Here is an 18725-nt window from a genome sequence, read left to right as displayed (position 1 = left end):
AACGGAACAACATTCTCATTCCCAAGGACACAACTGAGCTCCTGGTTCTTCCCTGTCTGTTTATATGGGTCACTGCCATCGCATTGTCTGATAACACTCTCACCACCTCGTCTCTGCAAAACAGTTGAAAACATAGTAAGGCTTTCCTGATTGCCTTTGTCTCCAACTGACTGATGGACCAGGAGGCCTTGTCATCTTCCAAAAACCCTGTGCTTATTAAAGGGCCCTTTAGCCACTCAGACTAGCGTCAATAAACACTGTTGCCCAGTTCGGCATTATCATTTCCACTCCTTTGGACAAACTATCCAGTAAGAGCCATTAGTTTAAAAAAAAAAGCTTAACTTGTGTTCCCCCTTGACATCCTGTGACTGAGGTCTCCAATGCAAGAGAGAGGCTTTCTGCACGCACGCGGCGACAACAGTGGCGCGAACACAGCGAGCGCCAAAAAGTGGCTCACAAGAGGAAAGCAGCAGCAGCGCACAGAAAAACCTCTCCCCTGCCGGGGAAATTACAGCAAGCCCACGTCAGAACACCCCGATCCCACTCCCTTCTGGGATTCATGGCGGCTATGCTCACTTGTTCTTATGTAACCTGAAGATAATCCCAGATTCTGGAAGTCCTTGTTCGCAAGAACTGAGGTACCTGCCCCTGCTGCTTTGTCCACCTCTTCATTGTAAGATACACTTTGCCTATATTTGTCTCCAGTTGAGCTCCCAGGTATTCCCAAGCTCTGGGATGGAATTAGCTTGCTTTTGGCAAAATTTACCAAAGTCTGCACAGAAGGAGCCCCCTTGAGAACGGAGTTTGGGCCAAGAGGTCCTCACCTGATTTTGTTCTGGTTGTGCACCAGGCTTTCTGTGCCATGCAGAGGCCTGATTTAGCAGTAGATTCGGGACCCCCACCTGGGATTGGAAGGGTCAAAAAAGAGGGGCCCCCAAAAAGTTTCAGGCTGCCCCAAGACCAGGTCCTTCTCCTTTTGCTACCCCCACCCAGGAATCCGATGATGAAGGTCAGTCCATTCTAAAATCGGAGCTGAGCAGTCTCCTATCCTCTCAGGAAGAGGCGAGCTCAGTGGTTATCAGACTTTTCCATAAGGAGGAGCGCACAACCCTTATTATGGGAGTGTAGGGAGCTTTAAGGATATCAAGCACCAAACCAAGTAAGCCTTCGGAGGGGGGACCCCCCTATCTTGCAGGGGGTGAGACAGCATTCAAGAACCTTCCCCCTGTATGACACATTAAAGCAAATTGTATTAGCAGGCTGGGACTCCCTAGTAGGAGGCCTGAAAAGGGGACAAGGCTTTGGGGGAAGCTGTACCCTCTACCTCCAGAAGAGGAGGAAAGGCTGCTCCGGATCCCGAAGGTGGATGCTTCAGTCTCTGATAGTGTGGAGGGAGGCCCAGCCCTAAAGGAACACTCGTCCCATACACAGAAAAAATAAGAACCTGCTTATAATAAAAGGTGGCTCACCTTTTTAATCCATGCAAAATATGTTTAGACAAAAGGCAAAGGAAATCCAAGAAGAAGGAAAGCAATATTACTGCTTCTAAAGATGAGGTACACTCTCAACCAATTAGGGGGTTTATGGAGCAAAACATTGCAGTTGCTGTAACTATTCATATGTTCTTAACTACATTCACAGACCCTTGATGGTTTGGAAAGGGGGAGAGGTGGGAGTCTCAGAAGCCATGACTATAGGTGGGACTTGAGTTACAAGGCCCCAGGGTGGAATTGGGAATTCTGTTCATTCTGCTCTATCACCCATCAATATCTTCATTCATCTGGCATTCTCTTTATTTGTTGGTGCACCCAATACTGCTTTGCTAGGAAAACATTGCACAAACCATGCAGAGTACATCAGCATTTTCATTGTCTCAAACTGAGCTTCCTGCACATAACATCCCCTTTCTAATCCAGGGCACACATTACTGAATTTAGCTTACTTTTTCCAGTTCAGTTTGTTTTCCCCAAGAATTCCCCTCTCTCGCTATCATTTTTCTTTCTTTTATGGACTTTTAAATTGCTTTGATTACTTATGTATATATATTTTTTTTATCATCATCATGCGTAAATCCTCATAAGCCAGCTGGTGGTATGATTTGAAGGAGCTGAGTTCTACATTTTAGTGTATGCGCTTCTGGGGTGTTGTGATTAGTTCAAGTGGTTTATTATGTACAGAATGACTTCTTTTAAACTGGATTTCCTCCATGAAATGATGGTGGATCATTGCTCTTTGAACACTAGTCCTCTGTAAGTATTAAACTTCTTGTTACCAGGATGGATTTGTGCATTAACGTTACTGAACTCTCCTAACTTGCTAAATGCCTAATATTTTCTTTAATGAGCTACACAGGATGTGTGTTTTGGACTAAACTCATGTGTTGTCTTCTATTATCAGTCGGGGGGGCTGACCGTGCTCACTAAAGGCAGCAATAAGGGGATATTTTCTCTGTAATAAGAGACTGGAGAGCTGGACGTGCATAAATCAGACCATATAGCAATTTCATTGAGAGCTGTTCTCTTAAATTTTAGAGATTTGAAAATATTACTCCTCCTAGTGCAGTTGATAGAGACAGAGATGGTAAGGGAATTCACAAAACTAATATTACAGGAGGTTGAGCACTGTGTCAAAAACCAAAGTGGACCTCATGAATATTCAGTTGCAGATTCATAACATGTCCATTGCACACTAATTAATTCATTCATCATAATGTTTGGGTACAAACTATGCTAGCAGTAGCACAGAGTCATAAGAAAATCCTTTAACCCAGTACATTTTTCAGCATTCGTCGAAGGCTTCTTCATTCTGTTCTATTGTAGAGCAACCCTTCTGTCACTTGTAAATTGCCTCATACTGAAATCAGGCAGTCATTTAAAACCTAAGCTACTTTCTTGATTATGTGGGTACTTTTTGGTCAGATTTTTTTAAACTTCAGCTCTTGTTGCCCCTTCTCAGGAAACAGGGCTAAAGTTGAGGGTTATTAGTCCAAAGACTCCAGTCTGACTTTGTGTTTTTGCTATTGAATGTGTAGGAAAGATGCAAAAATAAAAACTCTGTTTCTGTTCATTTTAAATTGATTATGGTTATTTCATTGAATCTGCTTATGTGATTGGTAAATTATAAACCCTGATGTGATGGTAGTATAAAATGCAAATTCTTAAAATGAAAAGCTTATTTTTTTACAAGGAAGATTTGCACACTTGGCTTGAGTATCATTTCATTTTGCTATTTACAATTGTACTCGTAATTCTACTTGATCAGAGTTTTAACAGTACTGATTGGTATTTTCAAATCTTTGAATAACTTTTTATATCCTTTTCCTGATTTTATAACGTTGAGCTACTTTTGTTCGCAAATCCTTTGACAGTTCTTTTGCTTTCCCCATGCTTCAATAACTATCAAAATCAGTGTTTGTACACAGACACTAAATACAATCAAACGAGGTACAGATGTGGCTACCTATCCTTCATTGCTGTCTCAGCCTTTGTGTATCAACTGGAGTGTATATTATCAGCCCAAAAGTTCAAGAGTATGTAAACTTTTGAACAGGACCATTTTTTATTTCCCTTATTGCTGTGGTTTGTTTAAAGATTGTGCTATTCTGTGATGCATAATAGTTTTAATTTGAAACACATTAAAAATAAGATGTGTTTTGGCTGATCACTCGTGTTTTCTTAAGATGCTACACATCTTACAAATTCTGCTAGGGGGTAAACTAAACTTATGAGCACAACTGTATATAGCACTCTACACCAGAACACTTAGCAAATTACATACACCAGGGATACAAAATTTTCAGACACTAGGTTGCCTGGGTGTCTCAGAATTGGCGTCTGGTATCTGCTGTAGAATACAGAAGCCCCCAGCCCAAACCGGAAGAGTCATGCTTTTGGACTGTGGCGGGTCTGGGCTGTAAAAGAGCAGCCACTGCCTCTTCCTGTGGTGAACCCGTGTCAGGAGGAGCAGCACCAGCTGTTGCTACTCTGCAGAAAAAGGGAGGGAAGAGAAGCTGGGGGAAGTGGTAAAAGAATAAAAACAAAAAAACTCAAGCCAAAAAAGAAAACAGAGAAGCAAAAAAAAAAGAAAACATAAAAAAATAATCAGAAATAGACAAAACAGGTAAAAATCTGGAAATAGTTATGGGGGGGTGGGGGGGAGTTTGCTCGGGCTCTGAAAAAGAAAATTTGACTGGTGCCCAAGTTTAGTAAATATATTTCTACCCCGACATACACATCCCTTCCCCAAAGAATTTAAAATCTAAGTGGGTGTCTGAAGCAGTGGAGATCGGCATGCACAGATCATATCGATCTTCTGATTCTTAGCCCATTCTTCTAACTGTTGGGATCTAAGCTGATACTGGACAAAGTTTAGCAGAGACCTGTTGGGGTGTTGGGGTCTGTTGGATATTCCTTGGGGGTTTCAGGATTCTTCTTGGTCTCATGCAGCTCAAAGAAAATGAATGGCACCCTGGACCACCCAGACCAGCCGGACCTAGATGCCATCAAAATGTTTGTGGGCCAGGTACCGCGCAGCTGGTCTGAGAAGGAGCTGAGAGAACTGTTTGAACAATACGGAGCTGTCTATGAAATCAACCTTTTGCGAGACAGGAGCCTGAATCCCCCACAAAGCAAAGGTGAGACTTCTGCCTATGTAGGTCTTCCCTGCTGCCGTATAATCGTAGGCTTTTCGCAATGGATAGTAAAATCTACATCCCATTAAGATTAGAAGGAGGTTTATATGTGCACTGGTTCTGAGATGTGTGTATTTCTTCCTGGGCTAAATATTTTGAAAAAGACACACTGATAAGTTTAGATGCTTTGCTTGTGCAGCTGATGGAAGCTTCTGAGAAGAACATTTATTTGTGCTTTGAACATCACATTTCTTTTAGTTTAAATCACTTTTTTTATTCAGGTAAACATAAAACGAATACTTGATATCTTGTAATGACATATTTGCAACAGAAATCACCTTTCTTTTAAACACTCGTCTGGGAGGCGTGTTCATCTGCGGAGTTTCTTGTTCTGTTACAGGGCTTTGTGTTTGTAGATTTACTTTTAGTGAGTTCATTTCCAATGTTAATTTTTATCTTCATAGGCTTTCATATCTTCCCTCCTATTAAGGTGCATAGATTATATTAAGTTCTTTAATCTTCCTCAAAACCTTTTTTTGCATCCATCCTATTCTCCAGTTAGGTTATTGTCAGAATGATTTTCAAGCAGAGATGGCATCAGGATGTGTTCATATTACAGCTGAAAAATCTCTCATAGGAATCTATAACTGCTGTCAAAGATGCCAAATAAAAAAAACAAAACAAAACATGATGCTGCTAAATGCAAGATCTGTTTGTGAGATGTTACCTCAAGCCATCATATACAGCCAAAGCAAGTTCTGTGCTAATAAGGCAGAGAATAAGCATGGTGCTTCACTGGCTGAAAGGCCTGTCAAGAGAACGCCAAGGTCCTGAAATTAGTGCACTGGCAATCAGCCTCTCTTTTTTTTTTTTTTTTTTTTTAAAGGTTTCAGTGTCATCGCAACACAAATTACAAGTCAGTGTGTGGATGCTTTTTTTACTTTCATTAGATAATTACTCAGTCAATTGATATGCAGATTTAGGTTGAAGCAAAAAAAAAAAATGCACGACGACGTGATCAGGTGATTCCCCAGTTCCTTATATCCCTACCTATCCTTCCTCCCTTTTCCCTCTCTCCTCCCCGACCCCTAAACCCACCCTAAGAAATCCAATTTTTTTTTGTTTCTGAACTTACCTGCTTCACAGAGCAGGAGAAAGTTCTGCGTGCCGGCCAGCGCTTCACAAGGACAGTGCTAAATGGCGCTGTCCTAGCTGGTCCCTGCCCTCTACCTTTGTTAAAGGCCCGGCACGTCCGTGCGGAGCAGGCGATACGCGTGTGGCCAGGCCATTTTGAAAATGATCTGAACATGGCCATGTGCGTATCTCCCAGGATTTGCGCATGCTGGTCAGTCTGATGCTGTTTTTCGCTATCATACGTTCCGGCCGTAAGTAATACTTTTAAGTAATGAGTAAGGTACTGTTAAATTGCAAATTGAATGGCTTGCGAAATGGTACAAAATTTTATATTAGGATAATCCAGTGGGGTGCTAGGTGGGGAGGCAAAGGTTATGCAACACCTGGTACAAAAAATGTCCCTTTGGTGGAAATTTTTAATAGTAACTTTTGTGTAAGAGAATTTTTTTGTTATTAAAAGGTAAATACACACTCCTGATAATTCTGCTTTTTAAACTGCTAAAAGTCTGCGTTGAGGAAACCTGTGTATGGTGTTAACTGGCTAGAGGAAGACAGTTTACTTGGGTGCATTGGCTGTGTAAGACATACACACTGGTGCCATATCGTAGTCAGATTGAGGAAAAGCATTCCTGCAAGTACATTTTGGATGGAGTTGGATAACGTACATAGATTGAAAAATCTAATCTACATGCATGTTCTTCAACAGAAATCTCACAGGGAAAGTGCAGTTAATGGTTCCATTTGTACTTATGGGCCCTTATCAAACGGAAAGTTGATATGCATGTTCCTTTTGAAAATTAGTTACATTTTATATCCGTGGACTTCGCACCTAGGCAAGCTGTTTGAAAATTATCCCTAATATGGCTGGGCTAGTAGGTCATGTGATATGTCACATCGGGGTCTTTCACTAGGTCTAGAAATGTGAAGGTTACATGTGCAAAGTGAAGAAATATGTCTTCATCTAAAAAGTGGTGGATGCATGGCAGAGTTTCCCAATGGAGTCGATCTTAACATGCAGGGAGGATTTAGCAGTGGGGAAGCAAGGGTTAACGACGCAATAAAGGGGGAAGTGTGGTAATATAGTTGTGTGCAAAAGTTTAGCTACACCTGGTCAACTTGATGTTTCAATGAATTTCTACCTGAATACTACCTCTACACCGTACAAAGTTAAACACCACAGCATCTTTCTGCAATGTTTAATTCAAAATTACTGTTTATGGGCTGATTTTTAGAAAAGTGAATATGGCATGTGCAAAAGTTGATACCTTTTCAGTTGATTCATTACTATTTTTATTTTTAAAGTTAAGTCCCAGAACGTTGATTGACTCATTAGGCCTTCAATTAGTCAGGTGAAGACAATTCCATGTTTAATAAATGTCTAACTTTCAACAGCTGTGGGCTCTTCTAATCAGCATTTGAAAAGTGAAGATAATTCACTTGTACAAAGCAGGGTAAAAGCAATTTCAACTGTCAGAAACATTGTTAAGAAATTAAAGTTACATGGAACCGTTGGTCAGGGCAAGATCTAGGAGACCAAGAAAAATCTGATCAAAACTGGTCATATCTGAAAAACAGAAACCACTGCAGATGGCCTGCTGAAAAGTTTAGCTGCCACTGGAATAATTGTCTACAGTACAGTGTTGCTTACACAACTGTTATTATTTGATATGATTATAGTGTTGTAAGGAGTTAAAGTATATACAAATAAAGTATAATAAAGAATTCTATTTGAAAATTTAATAAAAAGAAAAAATATAAAATGTCTAGGTAAAAGTATACCCTCAATAAAACGCTAAAATCCTTTACACTAAAATTCAGTTTTTATTAACCTAATTCAGTTCAGATACTAAATTGAAAGAAACTTAAAATAAGTATGCCTTCTGCAAAGGATTTCAAAGCCTTTCTAAGTTTAAGATAATCCTTTTCAGTGATCAGCATGGAAGAGTTGTCGAAAGAAATCTTTTCTGTGACCTCCTCACAAAAGTAATGTAAAGTATGTCAAACAAAACCTTGCCAAGACTGAATCTTTTTGGAACAAAAGTGCTTTGGACTGATGAAACTAAAATTGGACTGTTCGGCCATAACCACACAAGATATATTTAAGAAAAAAGGATGAAGCATTTGAAGACAAGAACACCTTGCCAACTGTTAAGCATGGGGGGTGGATCTGTTATTCTTTGGGGAGCATGTCAACCAGTGGTACAGGAAACATTGTGTGGGTGGAAGAATAAGTTCAATGAAATAAGATATCCAAGTAGCCAATATCCCACAGTCAGTGAAGACATTGAAGCTGAAAAGAGGCTGGAGATTTCAGCAAGATGGCGTTCTGAAACCTACCTCAAAAATCAATCATGAAGCATTTAAAGGAAAGAGAGACTAAGGTTTAGGAATGGCCTTCACTGTCCTCTGACTTGAATATTCCTGTGCAGTGCATGCAAGAAGACCTAAAAATCTTTCTGTGCTAGAAGAGTTCTTCCGGGAAGATGTGGGAGAAAATGCCAAAACCAAGAATGGGACTTGTGGCTGCAGGAAATGTTTGGAGGCTTCTATTTCTGCCAAAGGAGGGTTTTTTTTTAATTTTTATTTTCAATTTGTAAAAATCAGGAAATATTAATTTTGTGCTGTGTAGAGGTTGTGTTCACTTAGAGATTCACTGAAACATCTGGTTTGACCAAGAGTGCCTACATTTTTTCACATGACTGTATTGTCCAGTATGCAACTTTGAGTCTCATCAGTTTAAGCAAATAAGTTAGGAGCTTCTCTTAGTATTTTTAGATGCTTTTTTATATCTGTTGGCAGAGTTTTTGTGTGTGTTTATTTACTTTTTGTGTAGGTTTATTTTGTAATCCCCTTAGAAATATTTTAATAAATATGCTGGCAACCCAGATAGTAACTCATAGCAGATAATAACCATGTTGGACTCGATTTGCAGACTTAGATAACTAAATGTAGCCTTATAGTAAGAATGCATGAAATTCATAAACTAGTAGTCCCCTGATATGAGGGCTGAGCTTTACTGTAGCTGTATTGAGGGACGAAATCCAACTCATTAGTAATTCTGGAAATAAGAGTAAAAACAATCTTAACTTGATTGGTCATAAATCATTTGAAGTGTGCAGGTGTATTTTTTTTGTGACTTTTCATTAAATATTGAATTAAAAAAAAAAACCCCAAACATAACTTAACTGAACAATTTAAATCAGACCAAAAAGAACCAAAATATTTGAATAACATCACCCAAAACTTGCAGGCTTCTGAGGACTGCATTTGCCATCATAACATCGAACTGGGAAACAGCTTGGCATAATGATTTGAACCTCACTGTTTGGCACCAAGAGATCACATGACCATTGACCATTTGGGGAAGAGAAACAGAAGAAAGTTAGAAACCAAGCAAAAATCAATAAATGAATGGAAGAACAACTACGCTAAATATTGGACTGATAATGAACCAGCCAGCCAAATATACTTAATAAAAATTGAAAGAAAGCGAACGATTGGACTAGGCAAAGTTCATGGATAAAAAAAGAGCCCTTCAAAGAATATATAGTAATAATACACAGATTATAAGTATATGAAAATCATGGGTAAAGCCTTGGTGGGGTAGGTAGGTGATGGGCCTTGCAGGTTCTGGCAGTTCTAACATCTGCAGCTTCCTTCCCTGATTCTGAGAGTGTATGTTCCAGACAAGGGACTTGATGCAAGTTTTGACTCCGGTCATTACCCATGAGGTTGTAGCACGGAGGATCTTACAGTGACTTGCAGCTTTTTGGGTGGCTTACGGTTACGATATTGATACTAGTGGCAGTTCAGATGTTTTTTTATTTATGCTGCATAGTTTAGATAAGGTCTTAGCTCTACCCATAAGAGGGATAATACATACCACTATTGTCTTTAAGTTCAGTTATGTGTTTTCTGTTGCCAGGGTGCTGTTTTGTTACATTTTACACTCGAAAATCTGCTTTAGAAGCACAAAATGCACTGCACAATATGAAGATTCTTCCTGGGGTAAGAGAAAAAAAATAATTTCTTTTTAACACTCCCTCTTCCCCGAGGAAGTCCTGGTCTCGGGCTTTGCATTATGCTGCATTGCTCTGTAGTTTTCCTAGGGCATGCTCTGCCTATCATTTTGAGCTACGTTATTTGTCTGTTTCAGATGCACCATCCCATTCAGATGAAACCAGCAGACAGTGAGAAGAATAATAGTAAGTTGCAATAATCTTAGGAGTTCTTATGGTCGGCCAGCTCTGTAGAGTGGAAGGACTAGCTAGAGCTGCTCTCTCTAGTTCATATATCTTTGTATAAGATCTGAAAAGATGCTTTCTTTCTGAAATTGTGTATTGCTGCTTTAATTTGATCTTTTTTTGTTTTTTAATAATCTGTATTGTGGGTTCACTTAAAGGCTATAATTTAAATGCAAATATTTTTTAAAATTTATATTTATAAATGTTCCAGTAAAAACAAGAAATACATCCTAGTAATTAAATAAAAGGGAAAATCTACTTATTTAAAATATTTGACTCATGGGGGCCACGTGATGCTGTGAGAGAGAGAGAGAGGCGCTTTGACTGGTCTCTCCGAGGGCCCTCTCCCTTTCCTCAAATTTTGGAGCGAGTCTGGAACTCCGATTTGAACAACTTCACAAAGATCGGTTTCCCTTTACCCTGGTTTTATCTGCGGTTTTTCTCTTGCCTTGGCGACCAAATCGACTTGAAAGGAGAAAGAGAGAGAAAATAAAAGGGTGCGATTTTTTTAAAATGGCTAACGCACCTGATCTTAGCCCAGACCCGAAGTCGCTGCGGTGGTACTCGTAGCTCTGGAAAGGAAATTTACTCTGATCTCTGCACAATTATCCGGGTTGAGCTCGCAGCTCGCTGTAATTCAGCAGCAGTTGCAAATGGCAGAGCAGCGTATTTCTGACGTTGAGGTTATAACAGCTTCCACGCAGACCGACATGGCACAAATAAAAAAAAAAAATGCAATGTGCTCCAAATAAAAACTGATGACCTTGAAAACAGGTTGAGAAGAAGCAATCTATATGTAATAGGGATACCAGAATCGGTTCCAGAAAATTCTTTTTTGACTTCGTCTGGAGGCTTGACTTAAACGAGCTCTGTAAGTGGCTGAAAACCCTGGCGCACTATCCATTGAAAGGGCCCATTGTTTAGGGCCTGTGATCGCTGGGGACAGGGTTAATTCCAGACCCCGAGTACTTATCTTCAGGGTCCTACGTTTTGCACGTAAGATTGAGATTTTAAGAGCATGTTGATGCTTAGGGGACTTACCAGTTGTTCTCTTTCAAGTAGCATCGAGGAAAAAGGAATTTGCTCCTATTTGCACTCAGTAGATAAAATTGAATATCAGATGGACGCTGCATTTTGCTAATTGAATATTAGATCGATGCTGCTTTTGCCGGCATAATTGTAAGTTCTCCGTAAAGTGAAAAATAATTTCCTTAATTCAGTTGAAGAGGCCACTACCTTTTTACAGGGCTTGAACTCTGGCATGGCTTTCAGTGACACTTTCTTTTTTCTGCTGTGATCTAATGGTTAATCTCCTATTGCTGCATAATAATGTTGTTTTGCTGTTTGTTTTTCTTTTAAAATATAAGATTTGTGGGGAGGGCCCTCACAGCACAAATGGCTTATCCTTTTTGGATAATCTTTTTTGCTTGGGTTGGCAGATGGGTTGTAAGGTCTTATTTTATTTCCCTTCACCCATTGTACATCTGTGTTGGGGTAACTGATGGGAAAGCATAACTCAGAAGATACACAAGTGTTTCTTTGTATGTATTCTATGCTCTTTTTACACACAGGAGATTTTTCTTTTTTTATTTGGCATTTAGAACAAATACAGTTAAGGCATGGCTTCCTTATGTATATTAGTTCTTACTGGGGGTGGTGGGTCTAGGCTGCAAAAAATATAGTTCTTTATTGCAGTTCCATTATTTTTTTTTATTGGAACCAAATGGTGAATCTCAGATGCTTTTCATGGAATGTTTGTGAGATAGGTTTGGTTGTTAAATGTTACAGGGTCTTGCAGGCGATGCGTAGATTTTATGTAGACATAGCCATGCTTCAGGAGATGAAGCTCCCAGCAGCGGAACGTCTTAAATTGCAGAAGTAATGGATGGGAAAAGTATTTTTTGTTTTTTCCCCCTGCCTCATCCTCTAAACAGAAAGCAGGGTTAGCCATAATTTTTCATAAATCCCTTTCATTCACTGTACTAAAACATTCTATTACAGATCCAGAAGGCAGATATTTAGTTCTGGTGACTGAAAGTTTTGGTAATCAAATTCTTCTAGGCAATATATATGCTCCAAACATCTATTCAGTTTTTTTTTTAATAAGTTATTAAATATTCTCTTATCGTATTCTCACTTAACAATTTATGATTGGCGGAGGTTTTAATATAGTCTTTGATAGTTCTATCGACAGGCGCCCAGCCCATCTTGCGAGTTGATTACACTCCTGGTCTTCCATACCTATGCAATTCTCTTAATTTAATAAATGTTTGGAGAGTCCTTCACCCCTTGGAGGAAGACTTTACACATGTCTCTAGGACACATGACTCAAAATTGCGCTTAGATTATTTATTGTTGAGAAATTCCGAAATTTCCGACCACGACCCAGCGTGGTTGTATATTGGAGGTCTCTCTCCTCTGTCAGTAAATCAAAGATAGATATTTCCAGCATATCTTTACCATGACATCAAATTTCAAGCTTATCTACAGGACAAATGGACAGAAAATGCTCCTTTTAATCAAGTTCATCAGAGGGAGGTTGGGAGGGAGATGGACTTAAAGGAGTTGGATAGCTTGTATTGGATAATATAACTGTTACATTAATATGTGGGATGTATCAGAGTACAATATGTATCATATGTTTCTAGCTGTTCTTTACTTAATTTTTGAAATGTCAATATCTGAAGCAGCAAAAAACTTACAAAATTAACTTAACAAGCAAAACATTTAAAACTAACAGATACCAGTTATACCGTAGGGTAGATACACCAGTCTGATGGAGACCTGCTCTTTTATTCGCTAGCATTCTTATGATATCTGCTCAGCAGCTGTCAGTATAGAAAAACCCCAACCAACAGGTCTACTGATTAAAAAGTCTACAATTAAAGGGGGCATGTCAGTACTTTTAAAACCAGGAAATCTAAGAAACATAGAAAAGCAAAATGCAAATGGCAATTTGTATGCTAGAACAGTAATATACTTGTGTTATCTTCCATCAAATTAGGAAGAGAACTATGGGGCAGGTATTATAGGAGAAGAAGCCCTTGATGGCATAACAAAGGCCTTCCTATCTAGGAAAAGAACCAATGGAAAATGTTTGGAGACAGAAGCTCCTCAGGGGGCTGGTGTGAAGGGTCTTTCTCCAAGGGACTCTCCCTCAAGAGCGGGTATGTGGTCCTGTCCCAGCCAAAAAAAAGAAAGTGAATTCCTGAACTGGATTTGGATCTGGAGTCAGGAGCTTCAGAGGATGTCATGGAGGAAGGCCAATTGGATGACTTTCCAAGGGACAGGAATGAGGAACTCTTAAAGGAGGGTGAGATTTCTGTAGCAGAAGGGGATGACCCCCTCTAGCATATTATGTATGAATAAATTGTCTTTGAGTAAAAGACTCATTGTACTGTTTTCCCCAAATTGATCTCCAAAGAGTTCAAGCTACTTTTCTTTTTGACTACCTCTGGTTCAAGTTCTTTAAATTTAAGTTTACCTGAGAATTCCTTGAAAATGATTAGAGTGAGTCTGAATATAACCAGTTATAGATTTCTCCATTCCAACAATAGCTTCCCAAATACTTTCTAAAATTATACCTTTAGTCTTACAAAACTGGATAATGCAAGGATACATGAAAACAAATCCAGCAAAGTCTGCCACCACCAAGGAAGACTCTCCGGTCATCAGTAATTCTGCTTCCTGTGCGACACCTATCATCAAGCATCTGCTCATAGGATTCTCACCCTCCACAGCCAGGGATTGTTGTTCTTCCAGTGCAGCAACTGAACCAGTGGCTCCTGCCATTGTAGCTTACCGGCATTTGGCGTCATCTGTTAACAGCTTCCAGGGATTGCTGGGAAGATTGCCTTGGGCCGGCAGAGCAAGAGGTGCCTGATTGGTCTGGGCTAAGAGACACCTTCAGAACAAAGAGCCCATTGATGATCTTTCATCTGATGACTTCCCAATGGTTGAAGTCTCGGACTTCTGTGCTAGAGCACCCACTTGATTTGGGTAAAATTCCATTGGACAGTCTTCGGAGTCTGAAGGGAAGATCTGAGTTTTCCCTTATGTTTGACCACAGATGGTCCCAGTAGGGTGGAACTGCAGAGTGTTGGAATATTATTTCGTTCTGGAGGCCTTATCTAAAAAAAAAGATAGAGGCAACCAAAATGGTACGGGGTCTGCATCAAAGCTATACGAGATGAAACTGAAGGACCTAGATATTTATCCTAGAGGAGATAGATGAAATATGATCCAAGCTTTTAAATACCTGAAACAATGATGATGATGCACAAGGATCAAACCTTTTCCAGTGGAAAGAAAGCTGTAGAGTTAAGTTTTGATCTGAAGTTCCAAGGGGGTAAACTTGGGAGCAACGGGAAATTACTTTTTCAACAAAAGGGTGGTTGATGTTTGAAATGCCCTCCCAGAAGTGGTGAAGACGAGAGAAGTGGAATTCAAGAGAGTGGGATAAACAGAGGTAGCTAGAGGAATGCTGTGAAGAATTGGGGTAACCTGTGGTAACCTCTGCTGTGGTGTTTCTGCAGAGGAGCAGCTGGCACAGCCAGGTAGTGGTGCATCAAGGTATTCTTACTCACCTTCAGGCCGATGCAATATCATGCCTTGAGCCTAGTGCACAGGTTAACAATTGCTTGGACGCACGTCCATAACTCCCGATGCAATCCAAAACGTGTGCAGCTAATAGCGCTCATCACATCTAAATTCCATGTAGATGAGGCTATTAGCTACTACCCCATGATGCAAAAAATCCCCATGCGCACTTTTTAACCCATCAAATTTTACGCCTGCCCGGAGCAGCACCATGCAAAAAAAAAGTAAATTGGGGCGCACAATATACACGTTCAGAGCCATGTATATTGTGCTTGTGTATTGTGCCAGTAAATTAGCTGCTGCGGGATAAAACTGACGTTCATAAATTGAGCATCCGTTTTGTTAACCTGCACACACAAGGCACTTAATATTAATTTATTCAGTGCTTCACTTACTGTTGATTGGCCCACTCATTGTCGTATGTCTGAAAAGGACCAATAGGGAACAATCTTGTGGGGAAGGGAGCTCTGGCCAGGCTTTGTGGACGTACAGCCACTTCTGGGCACCTGATGCAGAATAGGGACGCACAAATTATCCATTGCGGGTCCCTTTTTAGCGCTGCAGCTCATTTGCATATTGCATTGAGCACCCAGGAGAGGCGGATGCACTTTGGACACACGTTTTTTTTTTTTTATATGCACGTGGTATTGCACCTGTCTACTTGTTTATATTACTTCAACAGAGTTTGATCAAGTCCACTCTTGTTCTGTGGCCAGGGCCAGCCCTCTGTGCACAAGAAGGAATGAAGAAATAAAGTTGGGAGGAGGGGCGATCTGGCCATCACCTGCTTATGTGCCTTGGGTGGTGCCTCCATACCCTTTGGGTAACTTGCACTGAGCGACATTTACATTCCTGAACGTCCCCCAGCCTGTGAACCATGATTTCATTTTATTAAGTTTATCAATTGTTTTTTCCTTAATTAAGCACAAAGTAATGTGCAACAAATTTTTAAAATCATGAACAAATAAAAATAAACCTAAACTGAAACATTTAATGGTTATAGAATTTGTATAGAAATTGCTGTGATTCAGTCTTAGATTTTATCATCCACCCTGATGCAGTTTTCAGAATAAAATCATTAGATTACATCGAGACCAGAGCTAGAAAACGATGGCACCAGCATCTTATGATGTGATGCAGTTTGGCTGGCAGCACTTTTTCTGTGTCAGTTTCTCCAAAACAATTAGTTTCACTGGTTTGCTCTGTTTGTGGCTCCTTCATATGTACAGCTCTCAAAGCACTGTGATGACATCTGCAATGCATCGCATGAGTTTGAGCAGCTGGAAAATAAGATTGGTATCATCTGCCACAATACCAAATGAGGGTTCAGAAAATTAGCAAAATACCTAAAATATCTAGAACAGAGTAGAGAGATCTCTTTTTATGCTGTTTTAACTGGTGGTGTGTTGCCTTGCACTATCTGTATGGATAATGGTATCTTTCTGTGGTTTGTTTATTAGCAGTAGAAGACAGGAAGCTGTTTGTGGGGATGATTTCGAAACAATGTAATGAGAACGATATCCGGGTCATGTTCTCTGCTTTTGGACAGATTGAAGAATGCAGAATACTGCGGGGTCCTGATGGCCTGAGTCGAGGTAATGTCCTTTGGAAGAGAGTGAGTCTGAGCTTAAGGGAAGGCTATGGGGGAACACTGAGGACTAATCTGTCTATTTAAGCTGATGACACGCAGTATTTTATAGGGTGTGCGTTCGTGACATTTACAATGAGATCCATGGCACAGACTGCAATCAAAGCAATGCACCAAGCACAGACCATGGAGGTGAGTAATGCCAGGGCATGGAGAAAGAGAAGAATGCTTGTGTGAGCCAGGTCATGGGAGGGCGTCATTATGGGGAGTGGAGGAGATGGACGATGTTAATACCACTACTTATGATTACTGTAGGACACTATACAGACAGACATAAGAAAAGGTCTCTGCTCTGTAGCATGTACAATCTGGTCAAGTCACAATAGAAGAATGTAGCACCACTGATGGGAGGATACTGGGAGAGAGTGGCAGACAACCCCAGCTCAAGTAAGACCTGTGAAAATAGAGTAAGCAGGTCACGCGGGCAGACCAAATGATCCTTTTCTGCTGACATCTGTCGTCCATAGAAGGAACGTTTTCATTAGAATTTAGGGTTCAGACTTTTGTTCACAGCAGTAGTTTTGATATGAGATTTTTACTTCTGTCATAGTCAATAAAATTAACAACTAGGCGCTTCCTTTTTAACAGGTGTGGAATTTTGAGTCATTCGGGGGCAGGTTACCTGTTCCAGATTCACAGTCCCTAATTTTGTGATTTCTCTTGCTATATCTAGGGATGCTTATCACCTATTGTTGTGAAATTTGCTGATACACAAAGGGATAAAGAGCAGAAACGAATGACACAGCAGCTGCAACAGCAAATGCAGCAGATCAGCGCAGCCTCAGTCTGGGGAAACCTAGCTGGACTGAATACACTCGGACCTCAGTGCTTAGCAGTGAGTGTTGGTGCTGTGATGTGTCTATGCCGTGATTTATTGCTGAGGACTCTTTATTATTTTGGAGGCTCGGGAGGATGTTTTTAGTAGGTGAAGAGCATGTGGATGGTTAGCATATGGAAAGATGAATAGACCAGCTGATTCCTCTCGGCTTCTCTTGCCAGTGCTACCCTGTCTTTCTGATCTCTCTAGCTTTCAGTCCGGGGCTACCCTATCCTGGAGTTTCTATTTCTGAAGGCAGATTAATCATCTGTCAGGAACAGGTGGAAGAGTGGAAATCCATGATTTGGTGGTGATTTTTTTTTTTTTTAAGTTGAATTAAAAGTTCTTAATATTTCTTTGCCTTTTGTTTGCCTGAATGACCTAGTATCTTGAGTCAGCCTTTCATGAAGTAACACTGTGTTCTGAATGTCTTTCCTTGAGGAAGGGATACACTTCCAGCACATCAATTAAAATGTCTGTCTGCTGCTGGAAGGCAGAAGAAGTCTGGGCCTCTCAGTCTCTGCGGGAGTTAAACTGTGTGTGTTTTATAGTTCCCTTTCTCTCTCTCTCTCTCTCTCTCTCTCTCCATTTTTAAATCCGACCTTTCCTGTGACAGTTCTGATCCCTGCTGGGTTTCTGGGGCAGTGAGGGGCCTCTCTCTCACGGCAGCTCTCGCCTCTCTGCTCATCTCCCTTTCTCTTGCATGCTCTAGCTCGTGTGTTCTCAGTTTCTCCCAGATGCAGAGCCAGCCCTGACTCCTCTTCTTGTTTTGTTTTGGTGTAATGTCTAGCTTTATTTGCAGCTCCTTCAGCAAACAGCCTCTTCGGGGAACCTCAACGCTCTGAGTGGCATGCATCCAATGGGAGGTGAGCATCTTCCTGCTTTCTGTCAGCTGCTGCTTTTGTGATGTTCCCCCAGCAGAAATGTCCTGCCTTACCCCTGAGAATCATTTGGCTCCAGCTTCAAAATTTAGTGGACCTCTTATTCAACCTTTCAGAAATGTGCAGGCCCATAAGACCATCTTATGTATTGCTATTTTGGATGTATTAGTGTTTTAGGCGCAGATAGGCACAATGTTGCCTCTTTAATTTAATTATTTCTGTACAGCTCTTAAAGCAGAAGATGGATTTCCTTCTTTGTTTGGTCAAGCAGTATAAGATATGCTGTTTTTGTTCTTACAACATTCCTCTCTTCCATAAGGGGGAGACATGTTAGATGACAGCAGATAAAGACCAGCTGGCACCCCCTTCTCCTTCGATAAATGTGGTGGTCTACGTTGCCAGCCATAGAAGCTTGACTGCTTGTAGGATTTGGCTTCTTATTTAAGGCAGTTTTTGCTGTCTTCCTCATTGGTTACATGCACATACATGATCCCATACTTAATCCAGCACTTGGGGCTTCTTGTTCCCGGTGTCGTACTATCAAGCTTTATAATAATCTAGTGAGGCGGATGCCCGAACATCCAGTCACCTGTATCCATGTGCCCTTGCTGGATAGTAACCTGCCAGTATTGAAACTGTTTGGTTTCTTGAGAGTTTTGTTTATCACAAACATTTATTAATCGCTCTCCTACCTTAGTACTCATAGTGAAGTAGAGGCTTATCACAATGGTTTACATTCATATGATAGAGGAGACAAAATAGATAATATAAT

At 40.5% G+C, this 18725-nt stretch overlaps 1 protein-coding gene across 6 annotated transcripts in view; it reads left to right on the top strand.

Moving 5' to 3' along the window:
* Positions 1 to 18725, top strand: part of CELF1 (CUGBP Elav-like family member 1) — a 56107-nt gene that overhangs the window by 15189 nt on the left and 22193 nt on the right. For 4 of the 6 annotated variants that reach the window (XM_029582548.1, XM_029582547.1, XM_029582543.1 and 1 more), the window contains 7 exons: positions 4446 to 4633; positions 9690 to 9772; positions 9921 to 9969; positions 16068 to 16202; positions 16308 to 16387; positions 16929 to 17090; positions 17863 to 17938. In XM_029582548.1, coding sequence (XP_029438408.1) covers positions 4456 to 4633; positions 9690 to 9772; positions 9921 to 9969; positions 16068 to 16202; positions 16308 to 16387; positions 16929 to 17090; positions 17863 to 17938 — 763 coding nt within the window. In that variant the 5' untranslated portion in view covers positions 4446 to 4455. The remainder of the gene's footprint in view (positions 1 to 4445; positions 4634 to 9689; positions 9773 to 9920; positions 9970 to 16067; positions 16203 to 16307; positions 16388 to 16928; positions 17091 to 17862; positions 17939 to 18725) is intronic. The other 2 variants (XM_029582545.1, XM_029582546.1) reach the window with 2 other exon arrangements.

This window comes from Rhinatrema bivittatum, chromosome 17, assembly GCF_901001135.1.
Source record: "Rhinatrema bivittatum chromosome 17, aRhiBiv1.1, whole genome shotgun sequence".
In the NCBI taxonomy this organism is placed as follows: domain Eukaryota; kingdom Metazoa; phylum Chordata; class Amphibia; order Gymnophiona; family Rhinatrematidae; genus Rhinatrema; species Rhinatrema bivittatum.
The sequence above is the reverse complement of the archived record's forward strand: the minus strand, read 5'-3'. Positions and strand labels throughout refer to the sequence as shown.